The 23,337-nt window shown below is 51.7% G+C and overlaps 4 protein-coding genes across 4 annotated transcripts in view; 2 read left to right on the top strand and 2 right to left on the bottom strand.

Annotated features, from left to right (window-relative positions):
• brp (ELKS/RAB6-interacting/CAST family member bruchpilot) overlaps positions 1–776 on the top strand; it is a 33,791-nt gene extending 33,015 nt beyond the window's left edge. Inside the window, exons 28-30 of the mRNA XM_018641312.2 lie at positions 31–176; positions 290–519; positions 733–776. Of these exons, the coding sequence (XP_018496828.2) occupies positions 31–176; positions 290–519; positions 733–776 (420 nt within the window). The remainder of the gene's footprint in view (positions 1–30; positions 177–289; positions 520–732) is intronic.
• Positions 777–4,174: 3,398 nt separating this feature from the next.
• Positions 4,175–6,060, bottom strand: LOC100904153 (proteasomal ubiquitin receptor ADRM1-B). The gene is made up of 5 exons (XM_003748138.1): positions 5,870–6,060; positions 5,414–5,649; positions 5,033–5,297; positions 4,919–4,948; positions 4,175–4,807 (listed from the first exon to the last, which is right to left on the bottom strand). The coding sequence occupies exons 1-5, from the start codon at positions 5,991–5,993 to the stop codon at positions 4,362–4,364; spliced, it is 1,101 nt and encodes a 366-aa protein (XP_003748186.1). The 5' UTR covers positions 5,994–6,060; the 3' UTR covers positions 4,175–4,361.
• A 536-nt stretch (positions 6,061–6,596) lies between these two features.
• Positions 6,597–9,252, bottom strand: LOC100904008 (uncharacterized). Its single transcript, XM_003748137.2, has 5 exons — positions 9,147–9,252; positions 7,510–9,057; positions 7,302–7,343; positions 7,070–7,158; positions 6,597–6,955 (listed from the first exon to the last, which is right to left on the bottom strand). Exons 1-5 carry the CDS (start codon positions 9,250–9,252, stop codon positions 6,821–6,823), a joined length of 1,920 nt encoding a protein of 639 aa, XP_003748185.2. The 3' UTR covers positions 6,597–6,820.
• Positions 9,253–10,645: 1,393 nt separating this feature from the next.
• The window catches only part of LOC100906901 (alpha-Mannosidase class I a), a 28,053-nt gene continuing 15,361 nt past the window's right edge, over positions 10,646–23,337 (top strand). Inside the window, exon 1 of the mRNA XM_003748154.3 lies at positions 10,646–11,152. Coding sequence (XP_003748202.3) covers positions 10,646–11,152 — 507 coding nt within the window. The remainder of the gene's footprint in view (positions 11,153–23,337) is intronic.

Here is a 23,337-nt window from a genome sequence, read left to right as displayed (position 1 = left end):
TGTAAAATTCGATTTCCCTCTCGTACGTAGATACGCGTCTTGGAAACATTCCTCGCGTCCAAGGCGGCTTGTGGAGACTGCGAAAAGCTCAGGAATCAGATGAGGCTCATCGGGCAGACCCTCAGTCTTCTGAGAGCGCAGCGCAATAAGCACCTCGAAGATATCTTCGATCTCAAGTAAGAACGATCCCCGCTGCGTCGACCCCTGAGTCCGCAAGTCGAGAATTCGATCCAATGCTCATCGTGGCTTTCGGTTCGGGATATTCAAATGAGCATCGTTATTCATACAGGTTCGAGGCTCTCTCCACTGCGATCAGCGAGATCGACGAGCAGGCCGCCCACCTTGAGTTGTCTTGCCGCGCAGAAGACAGAAGACTTCTACAAGAACTCAAGACGGAACGCGAAAAACTCCGACGGCGAATAAAGACTGAAAACGACAACCGAGTGCGCATTCTTCAGCAGCTGGACCGAGAAGCCCAGCTCGCGCCACAGCCCAATGGCGGCACGGTCGACGGTGTAAGTAAGTCTCCCTCCCTCGACTAACCCTACCCGAGGTACTGTCGAAGTTGTGAACCCTCCATCGATGGCTTAATAGGCCCCCTAACCCCTAATCGAATCCTGGCCATGCCCCTGACATCACGGACACGAGAAAAGCTCGCTCTCTCCCCGAATCATTCGTGCTGATAACGATAAGGAGTGTTGAATACGAATGCATGCCTCGTTCTCATTACAGAGCTCTCGGTGCCCCCGAGTTCGCCTCATCTGGCCTTCCTGTGATGACGGGCCGGCGTTAACAGGCGACGAACGAACGTCATCCGGATTGTCAACAGTATTCAACTCGGAAGCAGAGACTTCCGTCTAGGGGAGTCCACCTACCTCGGGATCTATCTTGATCAATTCTTGAATTATCTTAACTTATTCAGAAACTCTACTCTCAGTAAGGCAAAGGATAATATTATTGTCATTATCGAATATTACCCCACTATTGCGATAAGGAAAGCACTACTAGTAAGGTCACAACAACGGAAACAAGAACCTCACCGATATGTCACGATCACTGAGAGAATGTGAAGCACGGTTGTCAGGACATTTGACGGAAAGGCAACCTGTGGTTCGCCACTTAGCTTAGCTCGGTGCCTCCTCACTCCACAGACGGAAGAGCAGATGTCGGCGGAGAACCTCCCCCGACTACTGCTGCTTCACCCGACGAAAGCGAACACATTACGTTGGAAATGTTCTCAATACGATAAGGCGAGGAATATAAGATTATGGGCAAGCAAATGGACTGTTGATACAGCATATCACCGAAAGGTTGTTACATTAACGAGCCAATGTTGTGAGGAGGTTGGAAAGAGCGTTATCTCATCGATTCATGATTGATTGACCGATCGAATGAGTCATTCAAGTCACGACATCAGAATAACCTAATATATACCATAACGGCCGGTACATCGGACCGACCGCTTGGAGGGATAGCCAGCCCACCATCAAGGAGCGGGCGCCTGAGGGTAGGCCCGGGGAGGCTCGGGCCCGAATCCAGGCTGGGGCTCTTGAATGAAACCGAAGTCTGATATCCGCATGATTTGTCTCACATGGATTCTCTGAGCGATAAGCTGAAATATTGAGCAAGAGATTTTCTGTTGACAAGAAAACGACAAAACAAGCCACCGAGTCTACTATTTGCAGAAGTCACATCAGCGTGACTATACGTCGAATCTAGATCATAAGAATATCATGTCAAGTGAAACACACACCTGGGCGGCACGACCGAACGTCTAGCCGCTGGCCATAGTGCTAGATGGAGGTAATTATGAACCAATACTATAACTACTGATACTACTACCACTACTACCAGTACGACTATCTAGTACGATTGGAAACTCCACTAATACTACTGAATATGTACTGCTACTGCGATCTCACTTGAACTTCCGCGTGGACAACCGATTGGTTCTCTTACTGTTTCGCTCCCGTCAAGCGGCAGACGGCGATGGCGACGAGCATGGTCGCCGTTCCACCAGTTCGTCTGTTCCACATCTGAGTTTTCGATGCTCTATGGATCCCTGAGGTCCGTCGAAGACGGAAGATGAGCTTCGAGCGGCGAAACTACTGCCAGTCCGCGCCGAAGTTCTCTGGATGTTTCTAAGAGAGCGAGTAGATGTTTCTGTTTCCCAATCACTCAAAACTACTTGCGTTAAATGCGGAGTTCGGGCCTCGTCCTGATTTCTCCGATCGATCCTAATTGCTTGATTGTGCCTTGTTATGATGATCCAAAAGAAGAAAAACCCGAGTCCTTATGTTCGCCGGGAGGTGTCAGAGGTCCTTAATCTTGCGGAACTGAGTCTCAAATCTTTTTCTCTATATCGAAGCTCTCCGCTGTTCTCGTTTGCATATCTCCATCTACGGACGAAAGGACGCGGAACTTCTCTTACGTGGCGGCCACCACATGGATCTGCGGCTCACTTCTGCAAGATCACGACAATGCTTCGACTGCCATTTCACGGACCATCATCAGAACCCGACGACGATGACGTCGGTGATTCCAACCATCGGTTCATCGATCGCTCGATCGTTCGGCCCAATTCCTTGGTTGATTGGTTGATTGACTAATCATCACGTAGATTGATCGATTGCTCGAAACCACAATCAGATATTGGGATCCCTGTGTGACCTCTGTGCTCAACGGTTAACTTAGTACAAAAATCCGAACCCTGTTGGACTTCAGTGGGGCTAAACCATGGTCTCTCATCGTTCATATCCATTGAGGTTGAAATGTCCCTCTGTTGAACCCCATCTTGGTCTCTCTCCGTTTGTACCTTTACCTATAAAGACGCTCGTCTCTTTCCCAAGAGGAAGGCGCGTCTCGTATACTATTACGTTGCATCGGTTGTTTTGACGTCGATACCGTCTCCAAAAGCGGTGTCGAATTGAAAAAAGGAGCAGAAATAGCCCCTCCTTCCCTTTTCCCGGGTTTTGAGAGCTTGTCTATCTGACTCTATTTCTCTGTATGCTTGTAAATAGATGAAATCAAAAGGATCGATTCTTTACTTGACCTTGAATCCACGAGACTAACTGATGAACTATGCTCGAGGAAGCTTAGTGATGTTGAGCTGACCGCCTGAAATATGTTGTGCTACGAGATTAAAATGAGAATACAACAAACTCCGGTGTTCTAGAAGCATGAATTAGCCATTCACAGGAGCATCCACACCCTATGGCGAGGTGATGACGTTCGTTGACATTGATAAGGATGAGAAAAGGGGAAGAAAGACGCAAATGACGGTAGACTGACTGAGGCTCTCCGTAGAAGGCAAACGAATTTCTCAACCCTATATGTCGTTTTGGGAATCATGATTACTTGTCTCGTGATTTGCTGGTCAACAGATGCGCTTGTTCGCGCTGTCGCGACTCCGGAAGATGGGACAGATGTTCTCGGAAGTTTTTTGGTGACAGAGCGAGAGGAGGAGAGAGGTTCGAAAGCAGAGTAAATGATTGCCGGTCTTTTTCGAACGGAGTGATTCGTCGGGAGAATGTTCAGGAGCTTCAGAAGTTCTCTTCAAATATCGCTCCCTTTTGATTCTTCCACCGACCCCATGAGCATTACTCCTCCTACTACTTCTGCTGCTGCTGCTACAACTCCTCCTCGTGATAGATCGAATCGATGCAAGAGGCACTTGATTGCAATCTAGAGAGCGTACACTGATTAAGTACTACCGATTACCTGTTTGTTGTGTTGATTAAGAGGGAGGGAAAAACGCTCCTCGATATCACCATGAGAGGAAAGCCTCGAGAAGCTACTGACTCGACCTAGACGGACCTTGACTGAATAAGCGAAGTGACCAGGGGAAAAGACGGCCTTTCGTCAGGAAAAGGGAAGACCGTGAATGTAGGAGAAGTGAGTATCTCGAGAGTGAAATCTGTAAATGGCAACGGATTCCGGCGAGCTATTCGCACTCCTTCGATCATTGCTAAGACTGAAATATTATCATCCTTATTACCATGATATTGTCGTAATAATTATCATTGTGCGACTACCGACTATTATCTCCTGTGAAAGGCCTGATAGTCGTCGACAACATCCAGAAGATGATAGTGCAGGAGAAAACTGACGGATCAAGCAGAAGAACGAAAATAAAGTGAAACTCTACGTTTAAATGATCACACAAAGATACGAATTTTCGTTCAAAGCCTTCTTTAGTCTCCATTCCCCACACATCCACTCGGGGCAGCGCCCGAGTCTCGAGTATAGCTCTGCGTTATCGTTATCAATGATCAATATCAATATGCTGTTTTACGTGGATTGCCAGTTCGGGATATCCGCCAACTATGTATTCCGTTCATCTGCAACACTCCAAAGCACAGCTATTCCTTCATCTCAGCATCAGTGCTCTCGGGTTTCTTTTGTGATTTCTCCAGGGCCTTGACGAACTCTTCTATGTTACCAGTGGCCGCCGCCGTCGCGACGTCGGCGCTCATTCCAAACTGCGTCATTAAGGGTCCCATTTGACCGGAAGCGAGAGCAGCGCTAAACATGGAAACAGCCTGGGCGAATTGGGGCGTTCGAACGGTTCCGCTCAGCTGTTCGGCGGTCTCTGAGCTCGCTTCTTCGCCTCCGACCTGAGGGAGGAAATCCTTCACTCGAGCCATTAGTTCCTTGTTGCTGATGATGGGCTCTAGCACTTCGGAATGGGTGAGGAGATCTTTCAAGGAATCGGCTTGATGCGAGCTGCTTCCTCCAGAGCCCGAAGCCACCTCCGCGTTGACTTTGTTCAAGATTTCAGCGAGGTTCTGAGCCTTAATTCCGGCGCCTGTAAGGGGTGATGTACCTCAGTTCCATTCGGATCCACCGCTATGCAGCACTAGTGGAAAGATGGAATGAACCCGAGACAGAGTCGTGTTGAATATATATGGATATTTACCTTTGGCTGCACTTCCGACCTTCGTAGTACCTGCAAGGACAGCATTTCATCGTAGGCGCTCATCTTTCTCGCTCATGGTTTCGTTGATTTGATTCAAATGGGTATCGCACTCACTTTTACCCGAACCTGCCGTGGTGGGAGTGGCTGCAGCAGGGGTTTCGGTATCCATAGCCTCATCGTGAGTAGCTCGACTTGCACGATTCCGCCCGCTCCCCAAGGGAAAGAGATTGGGACTGCCTCCGAGCCCCCTGAAGAGCTGAGCCAGTTCGCTCGAACTCATTCCAGATATCAGCGAGCTTAGATCATGGTCGTCGGAGAGTTCTGCGAAGTTATTCGAGCTCCGTTGCTGGGTTGACGGATCGTTGAGGAATTGATTCACCTGTCGTTCGATAAGAGATGTCAAAGCTTCTTCGAGTTTTCCCCAGGCGGTTTCCTGGGTTTCCGGGGCAGGATTTCGAGTCATTCGAAAATTCCAGATATACTCGGAGACGATACCTTTGTTTTGAAATCGTCATCCTTGTCCGTCTTCGGCTCTTGCATCCAATAGAAACAGTGCTTGTTGTTGGATTTGAACTTGAGGACGAAAACACGGCCAGTGGTGCACTGCGTAACCTTCTCGAACTCGGCATCGCCGGGAAACATAATGAGATCTTCTTCGGTCTGACCGGTCGTACGATCCTTCCAGCAGAAGTGAATGAGCGAATCATCCGTTTGCTGGATGTAGACCAATCCTGGAACGGTTTCTCTGTCAGATGATGTATTCTGAATATTCGAACTGCAGCACGGGATGATCCATGACCATGACCCACGAAAATTCCGCGAGCGAAGATTTCTCAAGGGAGAACTCTCTAAATTGATTGATTGATTGATTAATTCTAATATTCGGACAGTTCTCTATTCTCTATTCAGAGCCACGCGAATTAGTCAATTCACGGAAGACATATCTATTACCTTTGCGTTTGTCAGGTGTGACAAGCTTCCCTTTCTGAGTACATTTGCCGGCTTTGAACTCGACTAGGTACTTGCTCTGGGAGCTGCTGCCCTGGGTCCCACCGAACAGAAGACGTTGCGCCATTGTCGACGTTTCTTGCTTTCGATTTGCACTGCCAGCCCGATTACGAACACCGTCAATGAAATTCTGCTGACTAACAACTTAGAACGCCGGCTAAATGCTGACCGGTCCCCTGTGCAGGAGCCCGGTGGCATGAGCATTGGCCTGTGTGGGGTCGGGAGAGATGCCGCGCCAGGCTCGCACAGAGCTGAGTTTTCCCGGCGTTCCGGATCGAAAGTCTAGTCAGGAAACAGATAAGAAGAAGCACGACAAGGGATACAATTTCGGTTGACTCAACTCTAGCTTTTTATGCAGAGAGCTAGTACAGTAAGAGCTCTTTACTACGAACACGAAGGGACCGACGAAACTGGTTCGTTGTACCGAGTTTCCGCTGTAACGGATGCCGCTTTACACTATCCCTATGGCGAGCTGACCAAAGCAGGAGAAATTCCATGTTCGTAGTACCGAGAAATTCTTGGTAATGGGGGTCGTTATAACGAGCTTTTACTGTGGTTCGATTCACAAATTCCTCAAGTGCAGCCCCTCACGGACATGTCCAAACACGTTCGACGCGACAGGTGGCGAGAATGGTTGAGGATCCTTTCGGGCAAAACGACACTCCCTCACAAAAAACAGAGAAACCGAGTTTTATTACCATCGAAATACACTGATTGTCGGAAGTTAGTCGAGGAAGTAAATTATTTCATGATGTCCTGGCTAGAGTCTATGTACATGGGCACTGATCGGTGCTAGGTTCGATGGACGCGGCGCTTGATTCTAGTCCTATAGGATAGTCCTAAAAGTTCTTCTATCATTCTCGCGTCGAGAGAAGATTGACGGCCGAGGATGGCCTACTTCGAGAAAGATCCCATCAGCGAGCTCAACTTCTCTTTGAAGGATTCAAGCTCTTCGATCTTCTTCCGTGCAGCCGCGAGCTGCTCTTTGACGGTGGACAGCTCCCTCTGGAGTTGCTGGCACTCCCCTCGCTGGAATTGAGAGTCAGTCATGGAGTCATCCGTCTACGAACTTTAAGGGCGGACCGTGGACCTTACTCAGACTTCGCTCTTCCACAATTGGGACCATGATCAGCTTGAGCTTACCTTACGCTCGAAGTCGCTTCTCGCTTTCTCAGTGTCTCGACGTGCTTGTTTCAGCACGGTCATTGTCTCCTGATTCTTGTTGCGTTGTTCTGCAAGGATCGAAACTCATTGAAGCGTTCAATCGATGCAGCTCCGCTGTAGTGGAGGGGTAGAGAATTCGAGGAATGATGCCCTGAATGCCGTGAGGTATTAGGGGGGGGATGGAAAATGAGCCGGAGCTAGTGCTACTCACCCGTCAGCTCGTTCTCGAATCGCTCCCCTGCGGCCTTCAACTCTGCAACGAACACGCAATGCATTCACTAGAACCGCTCGGAGCTTTAAATCGACAAAAATCCGTCGGGGACGATTGGGACACCCTGTCAACAGAAACCCGTGGACCGAGGAACGCGGAAGTCCGTTGGATAATCGATCATTAACTTTAAGTTTCAGGGACAATATACCTTCGATCTTGCGGTCCTTCGAGTTGACCTGAGCCTGTATCGACGACACCTCGGCCTTCCGCTCGCTCAGCAGGGAGTCGCACTCTCTGACTCTTTTTATCATGCCGAGGTTTTCGGCCTCTAGAGCCTTAATCTTGAATCTCAAGCCTCCTACCGAGTGAGCCATGGCGTCTTTCGCAGCTTCGCATCCTTCGATCTTTGTCTCCAGAAGGTGACAGTTCGCGCAGGTGGACAACGCGGTCACGTCTGCATCGCCTTGCAGGGGTTGCCGTTCCACGGGCAAGCGGAGCGACTTCAACTCCGGGCACAATAGGAGCGATGCGAGAATTTTCTGCTCCGTCTGCAGAGCTCTGTCGATGAAAGGCTGCATAGAGCCATCAGACAACGATTCTTCGACGATAGGATGATTCAGGAATCTCAGAGCGCAAGCCGGCCAGAGTACTTTTATATCCTCTTCCGATTTCCGACTCTGGAAAACTTCGATGACGGGTGTGGCCTTGAGGCTTTTCTCCGATTCGACTTCTTCCTCCTGCGCATCTCCGAAGAAACTCTTGATTAGAATACCGCTCTCGGAACAGGACAGGCAGAACTTCACAACATCGTCGATGACCTCGGCCCCTCTCGAGCTCAGAACGTTGTCAACGATCATGGAGAGCGTTTTCAACGGTAGGCATTCTGCGGGGCTCAAGCTGTAGACCCTCGCGAGCACTTCGAATGTTTCCGAAGGGAACTTGACGCTCGTTGCGAGAAGGATTTCGGAGATCTTCGAATCGCCGTTGAACAATTCCCTCAGGACATCGGCGTAGAGCGGTGAGGCGGCAGTAAGGAGAAACATGACGCCTTCCCGGCTCAAGGGAACGGGGCGGTGCTTGAGAATTTTCTGACAGAACCTCTCGACAATATCCCGTCCCGATGGCAAATCAGTCGGCAACGAGCCTGTGATGACTCGACTGTGATTGAGGTAAGCTCGCAGGCACAGCAGGGCGGGCAGATGGAGGTCCTGCTGGTTCTTCACCAGAACCCCACAAGAGTAGATCAATAAATTGGTGAGTTCTTTGGGAATCGCTGCGATCGCTCGCCCCATCGCCAAAGATACGGACAACAACTGAAATCTCTCGGATGCTGTCCCGGACTCCGAACTCTCCATTATGCCGACCACGGTCTGCTGCAGAACTTTCGGCAGCTGTAAGTCCAGGGCGACCAAGTTGGCCAGAGCCAACGTTTGAAGATCTTCGACGGAATCGTACATAGCAACGAGAACATCCCGAGCCAGAGGAGGTATCCGAACCGTGTGATTGATGAGCTTCAGGAGGACTTCGAATATAATTTGCTTCTTTCGCGATCGTTGCTCCTCATCGGTGGTGTTGTACAAGATCAAATTGAGCAGCTGGAACAAGATCTCGTTTTCAGTGGGCTTTCTTTGTTGATAAGATTCATACGCTCCCGAAGAGCTGTTGAGAAGAATCGAGGCTCCTGGAATCATCCTCTGATCGTTCTTATCCACTTTCGTTATTCTAAATGTAAGATTCCAGTTTTGGTATTCTAGATCTGGGCGGAAGCCGGATGTCATGCATCGGATCATTGTTTTCAGCGAAGAACTCCAACAATCATGAAGGACGACAAACTGACCTGCCCACTTTCGACGATTTCCCTTTCGGTCCCGCAGCTCCTTATCGCCTCATGGATCTCCGTCAAGGAAAACTTCGGAACTTTCTCGGAACCATTGGTCAGAGTGTACTCCATCTTGGCTCTCGATATCCGCGACTCCGCGTCCATGTCAAGCGGCTGAGGACAAAGGATTTCCCCGATCACTCATCATTCGAATCAAGCACCGGGTCAGCTTTGATTTTCACGAGAGAACTCCAAGGTTCTAATTCTATCGCGAGGAGGGTGTTCGAGAAACAAAGCTGCTGAGCGATAGCCATCGAGCCCTCAGAAGAGGAACGTCGAAATCCCATGTACAAAAAAACGTGACGTCTGTCAGATATGCTTCAGGTGCGCGCCATGGAATTCATTTAGTACAGGTTTTGGTACAGAATCAGGTATCACTTTCTTCAGAAACTCGCACAGCAATCGAGGTCAACCGAGAAAATAGTCTATCGAAGCAGAAACCCCCCTCTGTGGCCCGACTCATTAATTTTTATACTACGCCACGATTCGCTCATGGTACGGTTTATGATGGCATAGTGCCGATGACCGATCCCCAGAAAAGCTAGCGGACTCGACGCCCCGGTCGCACGAGACCGTAAAAGAGGAGAATATGAGCAGCTTTTTCAATGTCTCGTCACTCATTACCGGAGGTCGCTTCAAGCCTTTTGAAGGCGATACCACTTCAGTGAGGGAAGCCGTGATGAGTCTTTCTGCGGTGCACCACGATATCAGACACAAAACGAGCTGCACTAATCAGACCCGGACCGTCCGCGAGGGCTTCTCCGGAATTCTCAGAGACTTCTGCGATCGGATTCTGTACAAGCAGCAGCCCGCGCGCGCTGGGCTGTTTGTTGTAGGTCGGTATTTAGCGTTGTCAACCCCCATGAAGTAGAACGCCGGAGGCGACGATCTATTTCATGATATAAATCTGTCCAGAGATCCTCTGAAATTCTCCGATAAGGATCTCGAGCCTGGCGGGTCTCAATCGACCCGCTATTCCGGACGTGGCTGATAATACTTCTCGCGATTGTCTCAGAGATACTCGGATTTGATTCTTTGTTGTTCAGCCCCCCGCCCGTCGCCGCATAGACGCTTCCCCCTCTGACATTCAGGAATCGCTGCGAGCCGCACCGCGCGGATCCGTCGTTTTCCGGGTCGACGAGCGACTGATTGATGATCTGAACGGTCATTCAAGACTGCTAGTCTTCGAATACTCCGCTCATCCGCCCGGGAAACAACACTCCGGAATTCGGAATTCCGATCCGCGACACATTGCCGAACCGAGCGAAGCTTCTATGTTCGCTGAGCAGCGCCCTCCCTCGGCTCGCGGGAAAGACTGATCGCCACCTGTGCTCTGTGCTTGTTCCGTCTTCGAACGACGACTATCGGCTAGCGGCCAGTTGATAGTTGCGAGAGACGGGGTGCGGAGTGTCGTGCCTAGAGCCATGTCAGCCGAAAGTGTTCGTGTGCAAATTATCGTGTGGTGATGCTGCCTTCGTATAGGAACGTGAGATACGCCGCTGTCGGGATGGGGCCTTCTCTGGGCCTGGGCCGATGGAGGGTCGTGCTGGCTCTGATGGCCATAACTATGTTTGTTTGCTTCATCATGTTCTTCTTCTTGCCCGAAAATTCTCTGCGACAACCGATCAAGAATCTGCCGGTCGGCGACTTCCTAATCCCGAACGTTCCCCAACACCACCGGCTTGTCATGAACGAAGACGTACACGTCCAGCAAGACCGGGAGCGTTTGGTGGACAAGATGCAGGAGTTGCAACTCGATGTTCCCGAAGAGAAGGCCCAAGAGCCCCCTCGAGAAAATCTCCACGAGATCGTCAACCAACAACAAGTGGAAAACATGATACAGCGAGTGGAAAACCTCGAGAGTCAGGATCAGGACCTCGGCAGTCCTAAGGATTACAAAATCGTCGATCCTGAGAACCAGGGCCGTCCAGCTGACGAGGAGACTCGTAAACGTCGAGAGAAAGTCAAAGAGGTGAGTGACTGACGTTCGTCGTATTTTACGTGATTTTATTATCTCTCGCTACGTCTAGTGATCGATGTAGCGCTCAATTCGCGGATCAATTCGAGTCTCCTCAGCTGCGGCGGCGTTCATCGATCAGCTGACGCGGCTGACAGACCCGACGCAGTGTCTCAACGGTATCAGGCGTCGTCAGACGCGTCACGGCGGAGTGAGGCTTCTCCGTCGACGTCGTGGTATCACACACGGGATGAAGAGTGACTCTTTTTTGTTGAATATTCCGCTTGTTGGCCGCGAGCGGTTCATGCTCGATTCCGCTAGCCATCGTTGTTCAAAAGACGTGAGGAACGTCGACGACCCCGTCCGAGGCGGAGACTTAGCACGTCGTCCGTGTCAGAATACGGGGTCTTGATGTCGATTCTATTCTGGGTTCGGCTCGAATCGTGGTGCGGTCAAACTTAGAATTCTATTATCGGCTTAGCTCCTCCACGTATTCGTCACGTGGCCGTTCTCGTTGTCGTCTTCGATGAGCATTGGCTCACCATTATCATCTCCGTGACATGGTCGTACGACGGGAGCGATTCACGGGCGCCTATCCAGGATGGACAGGCCCTCTAGCCGCTCCGGTACCGACAGAGGACGGATTTATGTGACTCAGATTCGTGCCCTTTTCTCCAGAACTTTTGTTCGGAAGCGATCTGCTGCGTGTTGTTTATTGACGATACAGGCGGCAAACTAAAGAATCGGTAGCATCTTATGGCGAACGCGAAGAATTCGCTCCCTGTACCGTCTTCGCTCGACGAATGGAGCAGCCCGATGATTATTCTCGAAGAAGAGTGTTCTTGGTTACCTTACGTAAGCCGTCTCTATATAGATCACATCAGTATAGGGAGCCCATGAGAGAGACAGACAGGTCTTGCAACGATATCCACGGGCAAATCGGTCGCTTGGTGGTGTGCTTTTTCCCCGGGAATTTCGCGCTCTCGGAGTGGTTCAGAATACAGGTGGAATTGGCATTCTCTCGCTCGGCTCGCCGGGGCCACCGGTGCCCTACCGCGTGTGGGTTTGGGTGGCGAACACTTCCCATTTTTGGCGGAGGACCGTCTGCATCAGAGGGAAATGCCGATAGAAAATCGATCGCGGCGTCGACTGCGGGTCGAGGAAAAAATGTTAAAGTTGACGATTGCTCTGATCGCCGGGCTCGAAACGGGATTCGGATTCTCCGATTCTGGAGGGGGAAAGAAAAAAAATGCACGAAATCAAGTTTTTGACGAACAAGGGCCGAGCGAGGGAACCATTCGAGCAGAGGAAAATTATATTTTCGAAAATTTTCTTCATTTTTCCATTGATTTTGTCCTGGTTGAAGCTTCGAGGACCGACCTGTGCCGGGCTATCAAGGTAAATCACTGCAAATTAATTCCTCGAGCGTAACATCAATCAATCCGATAAAGCCTTGGTTTACGGAGCTCGTATCGTGGAAGCTCAATGGAATAGTAGACCCGCATTCAGCCGATCATTCAGGATGGCACAATACCCTCAATAGGTCCCTTTGATTCATTGGTCACGTAAAATGTTACGGCTGTGGGCGCCAACGAAAAGCACCGACGACGGCATTACGAAATCGAGGTTGCCCGTTGTTCGACACCTCGACTGTCAAAATGAAAATCGGGAAACCCGATCCAGTTCCGAGCTTCCGCCTCTACGTCGGCAACGGCGGTGACTGAGAGGAAATTAATTTTTATTCGTGATCCGTGATCCCTCGCCGGGCAGGAAGCTGTTCGTTCCGCGTTGGAACACCACTCCTCTCGATCCGGTTCTCCGTTCCCGATATCTGGTCGATTCGGCGGGAAAAAATTCAGAGTTGAACTTCGCGATTGCGAACCTCGACAGCTGGTGGCGTTCCCCGATGGCAGTGCTTTCCGATTCTTCAATTGTTGCGCACTCAATGTCGTTCATCGCTCATTGAGATTCGAGTCGAAACGATGTGTCATTCGGAATCACTTCTTGTTCGCGAGCGGGCTGCTTGTTCTCGTCGGCTGTCCCATTGAATTTGCCCAGCGCCACAGACGGCCTCGAACAGGTGCGTCGAGCACGGACCCATATGTCGGAAGTTCGACGCCGGCTCACTTGATAGCGGACCGCAGCGATCTTGAGCGTGAGGAGAGCGGCTTCAGATGAGGACAGTCGAGTACGGCCCTCCTTGCCCTCTCTTGGATCCCATGCGTCGCTCGGGTCTGGGCTTCGACAGGTTTATGCTGAGGAGTCGCACGTGCAGAATTCCGCGATCGCGTTTCCGTAACTCGTTGGAGTCGTTGCCTCTGATGCGTTCCTTATTGCGTAATTTTGAGGGGGTCTCGGAAGTCGAAATGTACGTAATCTGCGAGTTCATGAAGAGCTCCGAATATTTCATAAACCAAGGAAGCAAGGAGCTCCCTCCGTACTTTTAAGCTGAATTTCGTTTTCTCCACCGTGATTGTCTCGAGAGCTGACGCTCACTTGATCCAGGGTAAGTTTGAGCCGATATATCACTTATCGCTTGACTTGAGACCCTCCGTCACGCAGCATCATTTCCTCGAGGAAACGACCTCGGCATGGAGACCTCTCCCTGAGGTGCCCTGATTCTACGTCCGAGACTCCTGCGCTCAAGCTGATTGTTCATTAAGATCCATCGGAGATATATTCGCCACGAGGAGGCTCTCAGGTGGAATGATTCATTCCTATCGAAGAGAATTCGAGTCTCGAAGGATTCATCCATCTTCCTCGCCGGGTGTACACACTTCAATTTCTCCAATCAGAGCAAACCACCCCTCCTCGATGTATTCGTGTCGCACGCAACGTTGACGTGGGTCGGTTACGTGGCATGACCGTCCAATACATAGCGTACCAGCCCACCCGTTCGATTATTCGCGTTTTTGGGTCGGCTAATCGACTAGGGGAGAATTCCGCGACGAGTCCTGGGCGATTCGATACCAAAATGCGAATTATCGAAATCGGAGCAATTCCGGCTTCGCATGTGGCTCGCCAAAACACGTATTATAATACGATGTACGGCGGAAAGCGCTGCGCCGGCTGAAATTGCACGGGATATGGTCGTGTCGGATGCTGCACGACGTCGTCCTTGTCTCCATGCTGCGAGACTCCGCCGATTCTCGAGGATTCCGCGTGTTCGTGTTGCTCGCTCGATCAGATTCGTTCCGCCGGAGAACGTCCGAAGGTATTTGTGGTGTTCGTTGATCCCGAACTCTTCACGACCGACTGCGTGCCCGTGTTCGGAACTCGATGCATCCACGCTCCGAGTACGGAGCCCGGGGGTTCACCGTGATTAGATCCGACTGCTCGACTGATGACTCTAATGAATTTTTCGGCCATCGTCATTATTCGTCATCCTGGGGACTTCTGTTTGCGAAGGCTCGTGTAGCGTAAATAAATATTTGAGGATCCCTCCCGAATGAGTGTCGAATACAGTCGCGATCGGTTCCCATGGGACTGCTCCATCTTGAAACTTTCCAGAATCACATATTCGATCTCGGAGTTTCGGCTCGTCACGCTCCGGAAACCCGCGAATAATTCATTTTTCTCCGCGCTCGAAATTTTCGTGAGCGGATATGACGCGTTCGTCAACGAATTCACCCATTCGGGCGAAGTCTGAAGAAAAGCTGTACCATCCGCGATAATTCTTACAATAACTAGTAGTATAGCTCCATCATGAATAATTATAATAGCATGAATAATAGATAACAAGATATGAATAATAGCATGAATAATTTCCGGACAGAGGCCATTCCGAGATCCTTTCCCTCGGGAGCGGAAACAGATGCTCGATGCTCGAGCCATCAACTCGGTACCGTTTGCGAATCCTCATCCGAATATCGAGCATTCACGGTGATTCGCTGATAACGCTGTGAGTGAGACTGTCGGATTCTGGTAACGGGCTGACTGTCGTCGAAGTCAATCGAGCGATAGCGACGGGGAACGCCTTTGAACAGTGGCAGGTTAGCGTTTCGTTCCCGTAGCGAGTGGAAACGGATTCCGTGTGAGCTATCTACGTCACAACAATCCGTGGGAACTCTCAGCGGGTCTCGCCACGGCCGGACGAGCAGCATGTCGGGGCATGTGTACCTTATTGTTTCCATTGTTGAGACAGCGCGGAACCAGTTTATCGCTACGGAGCTTTTCCTTAGACATTCTACGTGGTCGTCATCGCCGTCCTCCTTGTCGTCGTCGTAGCGGCTCGGAGCGCCGGGTCGCTTACCCGGCGGGCTTTTGAGCATTAGCGGCGCAGTGCCTAAGGCACAGATGTCCTCCTCCTGAAAGTATTGGAGCCCGTCCAACGACTGGCCGCGCCGCCACCGCTGCTGCCGCCTCCTCCGCCGCTTCTGTCGGCTTTCACCAACAGTAGTGTGTGGGTTTATCATGCAAATTGTCCTGCCGCTTTGTCTACCCAAGAGGCTATGGGCTATCCACAATAGAGAGAGAAAGATACGGGGTTCGTGGGGGAGCGAGACCGGACTGGGGGGAGGAGCAATCCTTGCGACCAAGCCCTCGGGGAACGACGAATAACAAGCGGCCGGGAGATCATCATCAAAAGACGTCCTGCTGATGCCACTGCTGGTCGCAACGGGCCATCATTTCTTCTTTGGCCTGTTCCCTCCTGCCTTCAGCACGGATGCTACTGGTTTTAAGTGCCCTCGATTTCTTGGAGTCATCGGCAGGGAATTCCCGAGTTCCATAATGTGATATAGCGGTATCCGATCGTTCAGCAGACGGCGTCCTACTGGATCGAGCCTCTCGGAGTCGGATTCAAGTCTCCTCTGGATGCGGAGTTCATGGGATAGTGAGCGGCTCTTCATGGGACTGGCTATCTCATTCAGACGGACGAGACCGACGTTCCGGGGGCTGAGATTCCTTCACAGCTATGACCGGTGACGCGGGACGTTCACTGGAGCGTTCACTTGTCAATGCTTACCACAAATATTCGCGGAAGCATTTTTCCAGCGCCTTCTTGCCGTGCTCTGTGCGTTCTGAACTGGTATCATCCCTCGGCTCTCTCGTTCTGTGATTCAACTGCAAAGAGGAATCAACAGAGCGTCGAGTTTTTACGTTACGAGCGGTTAGCTGTTTGAAAAATAGACGACCGACGTTTTCAAACGCGTGCGATGCCGACAGGATGAGTTTCGTTTGTGGGTCAAGTTCTCGAAGAGTTCCGCCGACAAAGACACGGCCACGTCATCGTCGAGACCGAGATGCAGCGCACTACGAATAGCAGTCGCGCGTTCGGTCCAATCTGACTGTGGGAGAGAATTCCACACGTCGCCGCAGCGGTCCGGAATCTCTTAACCCATCCGACTGGGCAGTCGAAAGCTAATCAGAGCTTCGATTCTACCTTATCATTTCCTGAGCGGGCCCTTGAACTAGGAGTCTTGTTCAACGCGAAGGAGCTCCCGAACGTTTTCTTTTGCCGCCGACCTTTGCGAGGTAACAATGCGAGCCAACGTTTGCAAATCAAATATTTATCCACTTGTAGTGTCCCGATAACGGCGTCTGCAACGCCAGGAGCAACAAACGACGTCCGTCAGGCGGAGCATTATAATCTAGACCTAGACAAACGCCCGAATGTTTCACAAAGACTTACTCGAGTCTTCCCCATTGTCTGCTCAGTCTGAGCCTCCTTTCCAGCATTCGCACCCGATCGCTTCTCTCGGTTGAAGATCGGTTCAGCTCACGATCACGGAGTTGTGGAATATCACACAATTATTCTGTACCCCGTCACGAAAGGTGTAAAGCGCAGAGGGAACATCTTGACTCGATGGGTAAAAGGCTCACTTCTCGCCATCGGAAGCAGCCTGACCATGCGTGCAAGTGCGCTGACGAGCCTGGGCCGCGGTGGAGGAGAACGAGGGAAGAACGACTGTCTTAATCGATTCCGTGATCCATCTCGATATATTCACTCGTGTGTGGGTTAAAGCCTAAGTGGTTCGGGAGCTGCTTGACAAGCGACGCGGGAGTCTGAGATGACGGTTTTGCAGGGGGATGGTTGGGCCACTTCCGAAGGATCTGGGAAATTTCCCTCCTCTCTCCCGCTACTGATGACCTCGGTTCCAGAGTTTAATAGTCTCGGAAAGGAATAAAAATCGGTGAAAATCTCCCCTCTCTCGCATCAAGGCCCTTTTTTCTGCTCAGAAAACTAATTCGTTCGGCGAAAATACCCCTGTACTCTCGAGACACGCGGTGACGAGGGACCACGCTAAAATCGGTTCACGTCATGCAGCAATGCTGAAATGCTCTGAACCCGGACCGAGCCCTCATGGAGAACGGAATTCGCTGTATCGGAGACGTTTTTGAAACGGGAAAAATCGTCAAGTGGGTCGTTTCCGCGGGTTGAAGCCTGCCCGCACGAGAAATATCGGAGCAAGTTGTTCCCAACTCCATGATGAGGTCTCTGAAGCAGGTTCGAGGTTTTTTGGCTGTCTTCCATCTCTCTCGGGTGCTTGGAGCCTCCTCAGGCTGGGAGCACTCGCCGGAGCATTTGGAACGGTGATCGTTGGTGCAGAAGTTTTCGACATTGTGCTCGACCACGCGCGTTCCCTCTCGGGCTATTTCCAAGATCGGCTCCACGTACCCATTGAGGCTTAATTCTCTTCTTTCCACAAAGGTTCCTCTTCCTCGAACCACCCGTCGCTCTCCGACGGCACTGAGCGGTTTGCGACCGATAAATATTATTATTGAATTCGAAAGTCGAGCTCGGACCTTCGTGACGAAACCCACGGAATTCCTTGCCGCTACTGACTCCGTGATGACTTGGAATCTCTGATTCATTGGGACGAAAACTGTGTCGTCCGAGGAACTCGAACTCCTTGGAGCGTCGATGTCGATGATTCAGCGACATCGTCGGCAACAGAGACTTCACCAGCCGAGCTGTCTATACATCATCGACTCAAGTCAAATACTCATTGTGGGAGCGGTCGCGCCAGATTCCCGGCGTCTGACTAGTAGCTTGCCCGCTGAGAGCAAACGTTCCCCGCTGTTCCCGATAACTGAACACACCCCGAGACACCGAGTATTCCGCGTGGGAAGGTTTGCTCCCCGTTTCCCCGATCGACACCGAACATTATTTTGACATTCCCCTGTTTCACGAAGATAAGCTTGACGCATCAGCTGTGAGGAAGAGGCTAACGCAAGATATCCGAAGCAGAAGGAGAAGAAGGAAAATCTCGGAAGAATAAGTAATGAATAATTAGTTCGAAGCTGTATCCGACCGGTCCCAGATTCGCGTGAGAGCTCCGCGATCAGGGTTGCTCGGAAAAGTTACGAAGAACCTGAGGTGGGACGGAGCCGAGCGCGTCTGCGGGAAAAGAGCTCTAGGTGTGGGACAGGTACGTGTACTGGGAGTCTAAGAGGATTTGGCAAGATGCGAGTCCCTAAATTACCGACGAGATATCCTAGTCGCAGCTTTGGTGAGTGAATAAGGAGGAGACATATTTCGCCCCGGAGCGCGCTCTGGGGATTAAGATTGAGAGCTCCTTATTGCTTTCTTGCTTACGCAAGCGCGCACGACGCGACGGTCGCAGTCACAATAGGCTCCGGACGCTGAATGAAATTTCGAATGCGGAATACTTCGTCCCACCGAGGACGATTTTTTTCCCGGTCGAAATGCAACGTGACGTACATATCTCCGTGCGACCGACCGCCGCGGCGTTCGGTGGGACTGGGTGCATTCATTAGTCGATCCGCTTTTCTGACTTGCCATTCAGGCCCAAAAACATTCCGCTCATGCGGAAGGACTCCGAACAGATTGGAGTTGAGGCAACCGAGCAGCCGGAAGAGGTGTTTAGGACGGCAAAACATCAAGGGAATGATAACGGGGAAAAAGCAGCAGGGAGAAGGGAAGCAAAGCAGGGAGCAAAAGGGAGAAGAACTCGAAGAACAGAGCAGGCGATAGAGTGAAGTTTGCCCAATGGAGCCTGTGATGGAGCGGTAGTTCCCATTAATCCCGGCTTTCGTCGGATTTCCGCGGAGGAACCACGGCCCGGCGCGCCGTGCTATCGAGGGATCATTTTCCATGGAGTCGACCTCGCGATATTCGTTTATCTATCTCATGTGATCGTCTCGATTGACATCGGGATCGGGAGCTCCTCTTACTCAGCTCTCGTTCGGTGCCATTCAAGCCGCCGCAGGATCGTCACTTTCGCAGCCGTAAACGTCTGGAAACTGGTGACAGCGGCACCTTCCGCGTATTGTTCGCTCGGGATCTGGAAACGGAGTTATTGAATGCTCTTAGTCTAACGAGGTCTGGCGAACGCTTCGTGAGTCGGCAAGAAGATGTTTCGCCCCCGAGTGTTCGTTCTTGTTTCGATTAATCAGCCGCCGGGTTTCCCGCCGAGGCAAGCCCGAGGCATCGACCGCGCAGTTGGGCTAAATGTTACTTTTTCCCTCCCGGGCTCCCGACATCCACCGCGCTACCCTCAATGGATGGCTAAATCATTTACGTTGAGGAGATCAGCCGCTTTAATCGACATACTCGACTCGATAGCTTCCCGCTCGTCGATTGCGATACAAGCGTTCTGCTACTCTTATCGAGGCGTTAGGAAGAGAGTCGGGAGCCGTCGAGATCAATGAGTGGAGAGGGAGAAATCGCTTTCCTGTGAACACTTCTGAGGAGCCTCCCATGGGAAGATCGGAGGACGCGGAATTCCTGAGCCGTTGATTTATTTATAGAAGATACTCCACACCTCTGGAAGAAACTGTCTGAAATTTGATCCCTGCTGCTGTGCCCGACATTTGAACTGAGCTTCGGGACAGCTGTTCAGAAGCGTCCATCGCTCACACGGTAGAGATTATTGCAACAAATAACGACGTCACCGCACTCCATAAATCACCAACTCTCGCTATGCGGGCGGCTGCGGAGAGTTATCAAAAATAAAACACCATCATTTGAGGGCCGCCTGGTCCGAGGGCCGGACAACTTTTCGTTAAATCGACTTAACACTCTGTCAGGAAGCACTTTGTCATCTTTCTGCAGGAAACCCACTCCGGCTCTGGCGTGATACACGAAAGGGCAAAGAGGACGATAAAAGAGGGCCGAGAGAGCTGAGTAGAAAAAACAACGCGTCACGCGCGGGAGGAAGAAAATCAGGGCAACGGGGAGAGAATCCATTACAGTGTATAAAGAACGGATTTCTCTTGACATTCCCCTTGTTCATCAATTTCTGCCGCTCCCTACAACAAGTAGAGTTGCTCGGTGACGGAAGCTCCGAGGGGACCAGCGCGGAATAGTTAAACGGATGGACCGAGCACAGAATGAATGCACATCCGTTCATCGGATAGGAGGAGGAAAGTCAAGCGGGGCGGGGAACCTATGCCCCCATACGACAGGAGACCCGAAGCTCAGAAATAGCGGACAGCGTTCCCATCGGCGACGAAGTACGTTTGGCTTATCCGATTGAGCTCGTGATCGCCGCTCCCACTGCTGACGTTCTTTCGGCGCAATGCAGAACGGCTTTGCGGAAGGGATGGCCGGCACTGCGCGTACACAGTCGAGCAGCCAGACGAGTAACGGGCCAACACTGTGTACCTTAGAGATTAACATCGCTTGTTATCTAATTAGCCGAATTCCGCTGACCTGCGCCCTTCCCCACTCCGTACTTCCGTACACTCGATGTACCATGTCCGTCTCACGAATGACTCAGCTGGTTGGGTGTTGGAGCTCGTTCGGTTCTGGTTCCCTGACGCGAACGGTGTCCGTCGTTCGATCACACAAACCCGACACCCCCGGACCGAATGATCCTGCTTTGTGATCCGGGGCATGAATGGCTAATCCGTTCCGGATTATCAGGCGCTTGCACGTCGCTCGTCTTTCAAGGGGATGATAGCGTCGCGGTTTTCCGCTTCACAATCCTTGCTGTCGTCGCCAGCGAACACAAAGGAACTCTGGAGTCTGAATGCCTCAATAGCAGAACTTTCCGTGATTGAGGTCCCGTATAATCTCCGTAGGAAGTTCGGCGTTCCCGTCGATCTTTGCGTGCTCCGGATCTGACAAGACTTTTCGGGACTTGCACGACTCCAATCAGCTCCGTCTTCGGGGATTTTGAAAGTTTCGGATTCGAGCTCCACCCGACGACATCGTGTTCTCGACCGCTGTTTACTCTCGAGACGCTGCCTCCGAGCAACCACAAAGACCTGTGGTCCGCAAGAGCCCTCGAGTCCGCTCGGCGCGCCTTTGAGGGTGGGCGAGAAGTGGGGGCGGGGGCGAGGGGGGGGGGTAGGGATTCCGTATCACTTGACCGAAGACCCTCTACGTATCTCTCCATCAAGATACTTACGACGACATCTCGGGGTCGGGTCCGGACACGGAGCACGTCGACGCTCGCGTCAGTGAAATCTGTTCCACGAGTTCCAAATCCCAAAATATCAGAACAGCAGCGCCCATTCAATCGATTTGTGGTCTCGAGCATCGAGGAAATTCCCGAATTATGAGAGACCTTCTCACACGGAAGCGGAAACTTCCGTGACATTAGCTACGACGCGTCGCTTGTTTCTAATCAGGGGCCCCGGAGTTGCCTGTTTCTACTGAGAGCCAGCTCTTGAAGTTCGTTTGTGAAGATTCTCAAGACGAAGTGACTCCAGCAATTCCGTCGCCCGACCGGCGGCGTCCCGCTGCAAATTCACGCTTCAAGCTGCGGAGCAAATAGGCCCCGCGGCACACTCGGTCTGATTAGGGTTCCCTGTGCGCTGGAGGGGAGAAAGACCTTCTTATTCTTTCCCCGCCCGCCCCCGGTAAGCACGCGTCCCTCACGCTCTCAGCCCCTGTCCGTCCTCTCAGCTCGGAGCGAAGTTGATTAGCTCCCGGGATAGTGCTATCTGCTCGCGGCAGACGTCTCGGAGACGTGACTGTCTCTCGAGGCGACGTCTTCAACAGAATTCAGGGTGATGTCTACGCTTCCTCGCCGCCGTTCGTAATCAATGTACCGGAGAAGCGCGGAGGATAAACCGCCGCGATCTCCTTCAGTGTCTCGGAACGATGTCCGAAATGGGTCGAAAATCGTATCGTGGTTTTTTGATGAATTATGAGCGGCTCCTCTGGCTCCTTCGGCGAATTCGGAGGTTTTTTCACTTCAATGAAATTATGAAATTTCGCTCGGGCAGTGAACGTTGAGGTTGCCGAGTCCACAGGCCTCGTAGAAACGTCCAGAGTTATGGAAGACGCTGCGGAGTTCCATCCGTGCCCCTCGTCAACAATCACGAGACTTCCCCATTCATTTGAGAGTGAATGCTGCAAGAGTCGCTCAAATTGAGGCAGCAATGGCTGCGGACCAGGCGGTCGTCTTTTAGCCGCGTGCGGAACATGCATCTTCCGTTGCTCCGTCCCCCTTCAGCCCCGCATTTCAGAATTCTCTTCGCCACTGCTCCTCGTCCCTCCCCACAAAGGCGGCTCTAAACCGGAGCGTTGGATGCTGGAGCTTCGTCGACTTCGGGACTCGTGGAGCTAGCGCAGTCGACTCGGCTCTCGATGACCCATCTCCCCAAGTGGCGAATTCTCGATTCGGGGCTAGGGCAGGCACGGGCGTCTCGAGAGCCGGCGAGCGGGTTGGAAGCCGCGCAGCCCCCGGATCGCCATCACGATTTTAATGATCGGCGACGCTGCGCAGGGAGCCATCAGGGCATGCGGTTATGAGCTGAGGAGAATACTACAGCAGACCATCGAATAGAAATTCGGCTTCAACTCGAGAGAAGTGTCGAGATTCTTCCCGCTACCGAGGCGCTGATTCTGGTCGAGGAGAAGGCCTGAGAACTGATCTCTCTGAAAAAGATCCTTGTCTTTCTGTTTTTCGCTTTCACCAATTATTCTGGAATTATTCTATCCGTCCTCCGCCTAAAGTCCTAGAATTCATGGGCCAGTGATGTATCGGGCCAGGATGATGATGGGGAAGAGGATTCGGCTTCGTCGGGGGAAGAGCCATTGGCCGCTTCTGCTACCCAGCAGCTGAGCTGACTGAACCCTGCGAAACTCGCAGATAGTCTGAGAAAATCGGTGCAGAAACCCCTCCGAACGAGTAGTTCTGCAACACGGCTTAGCATTGCAAATCTGAAAAAAATCGAGGCTCTTAGTTTCGGGCTTCGCTCCTTCGCCTCCATCCGTCACGTGGGAGCCTTCCTTTCTTCACCCCCGAGTTGGCCGCGTCAGGCTCCTCCATCCGCGTGCT

The sequence above is a fragment of the Galendromus occidentalis genome, unplaced genomic scaffold (genome assembly GCF_000255335.2).
Source record: "Galendromus occidentalis unplaced genomic scaffold, Mocc_1.1 scf7180000077528, whole genome shotgun sequence".
Classification (NCBI taxonomy): domain Eukaryota; kingdom Metazoa; phylum Arthropoda; class Arachnida; order Mesostigmata; family Phytoseiidae; genus Galendromus; species Galendromus occidentalis.
Note: the sequence above shows the minus strand (reverse complement) of the source record. Positions and strands in the feature narration are given on the sequence as shown.

Bases quoted from the DNA above. Each gene is read 5' to 3' on its own strand.
- LOC100904153 (XM_003748138.1), bottom strand. From the start codon at position 5,993: ATGGCGCAACGTCTTCTGTTCGGTGGGACCCAGGGCAGCAGCTCCCAG. The intron at 5,298-5,413 runs GTATCGTCTCCG...ATCGAACGACAG, and splicing joins ATGACGATTTCAAAACAAAG to GTGAATCAATTCCTCAACGA. The intron at 4,949-5,032 runs GTGAGTGCGATA...CTGTCCTTGCAG, and splicing joins CACGGCAGGTTCGGGTAAAA to GTACTACGAAGGTCGGAAGT.
- LOC100904008 (XM_003748137.2), bottom strand. From the start codon at position 9,252: ATGGAGTACACTCTGACCAATGGTTCCGAGAAAGTTCCGAAGTTTTCC. The intron at 7,344-7,509 runs GTATATTGTCCC...TGTTCGTTGCAG, and splicing joins GAAGGACCGCAAGATCGAAG to AGTTGAAGGCCGCAGGGGAG. The intron at 7,159-7,301 runs GTGAGTAGCACT...CGATCCTTGCAG, and splicing joins ATTCGAGAACGAGCTGACGG to AACAACGCAACAAGAATCAG.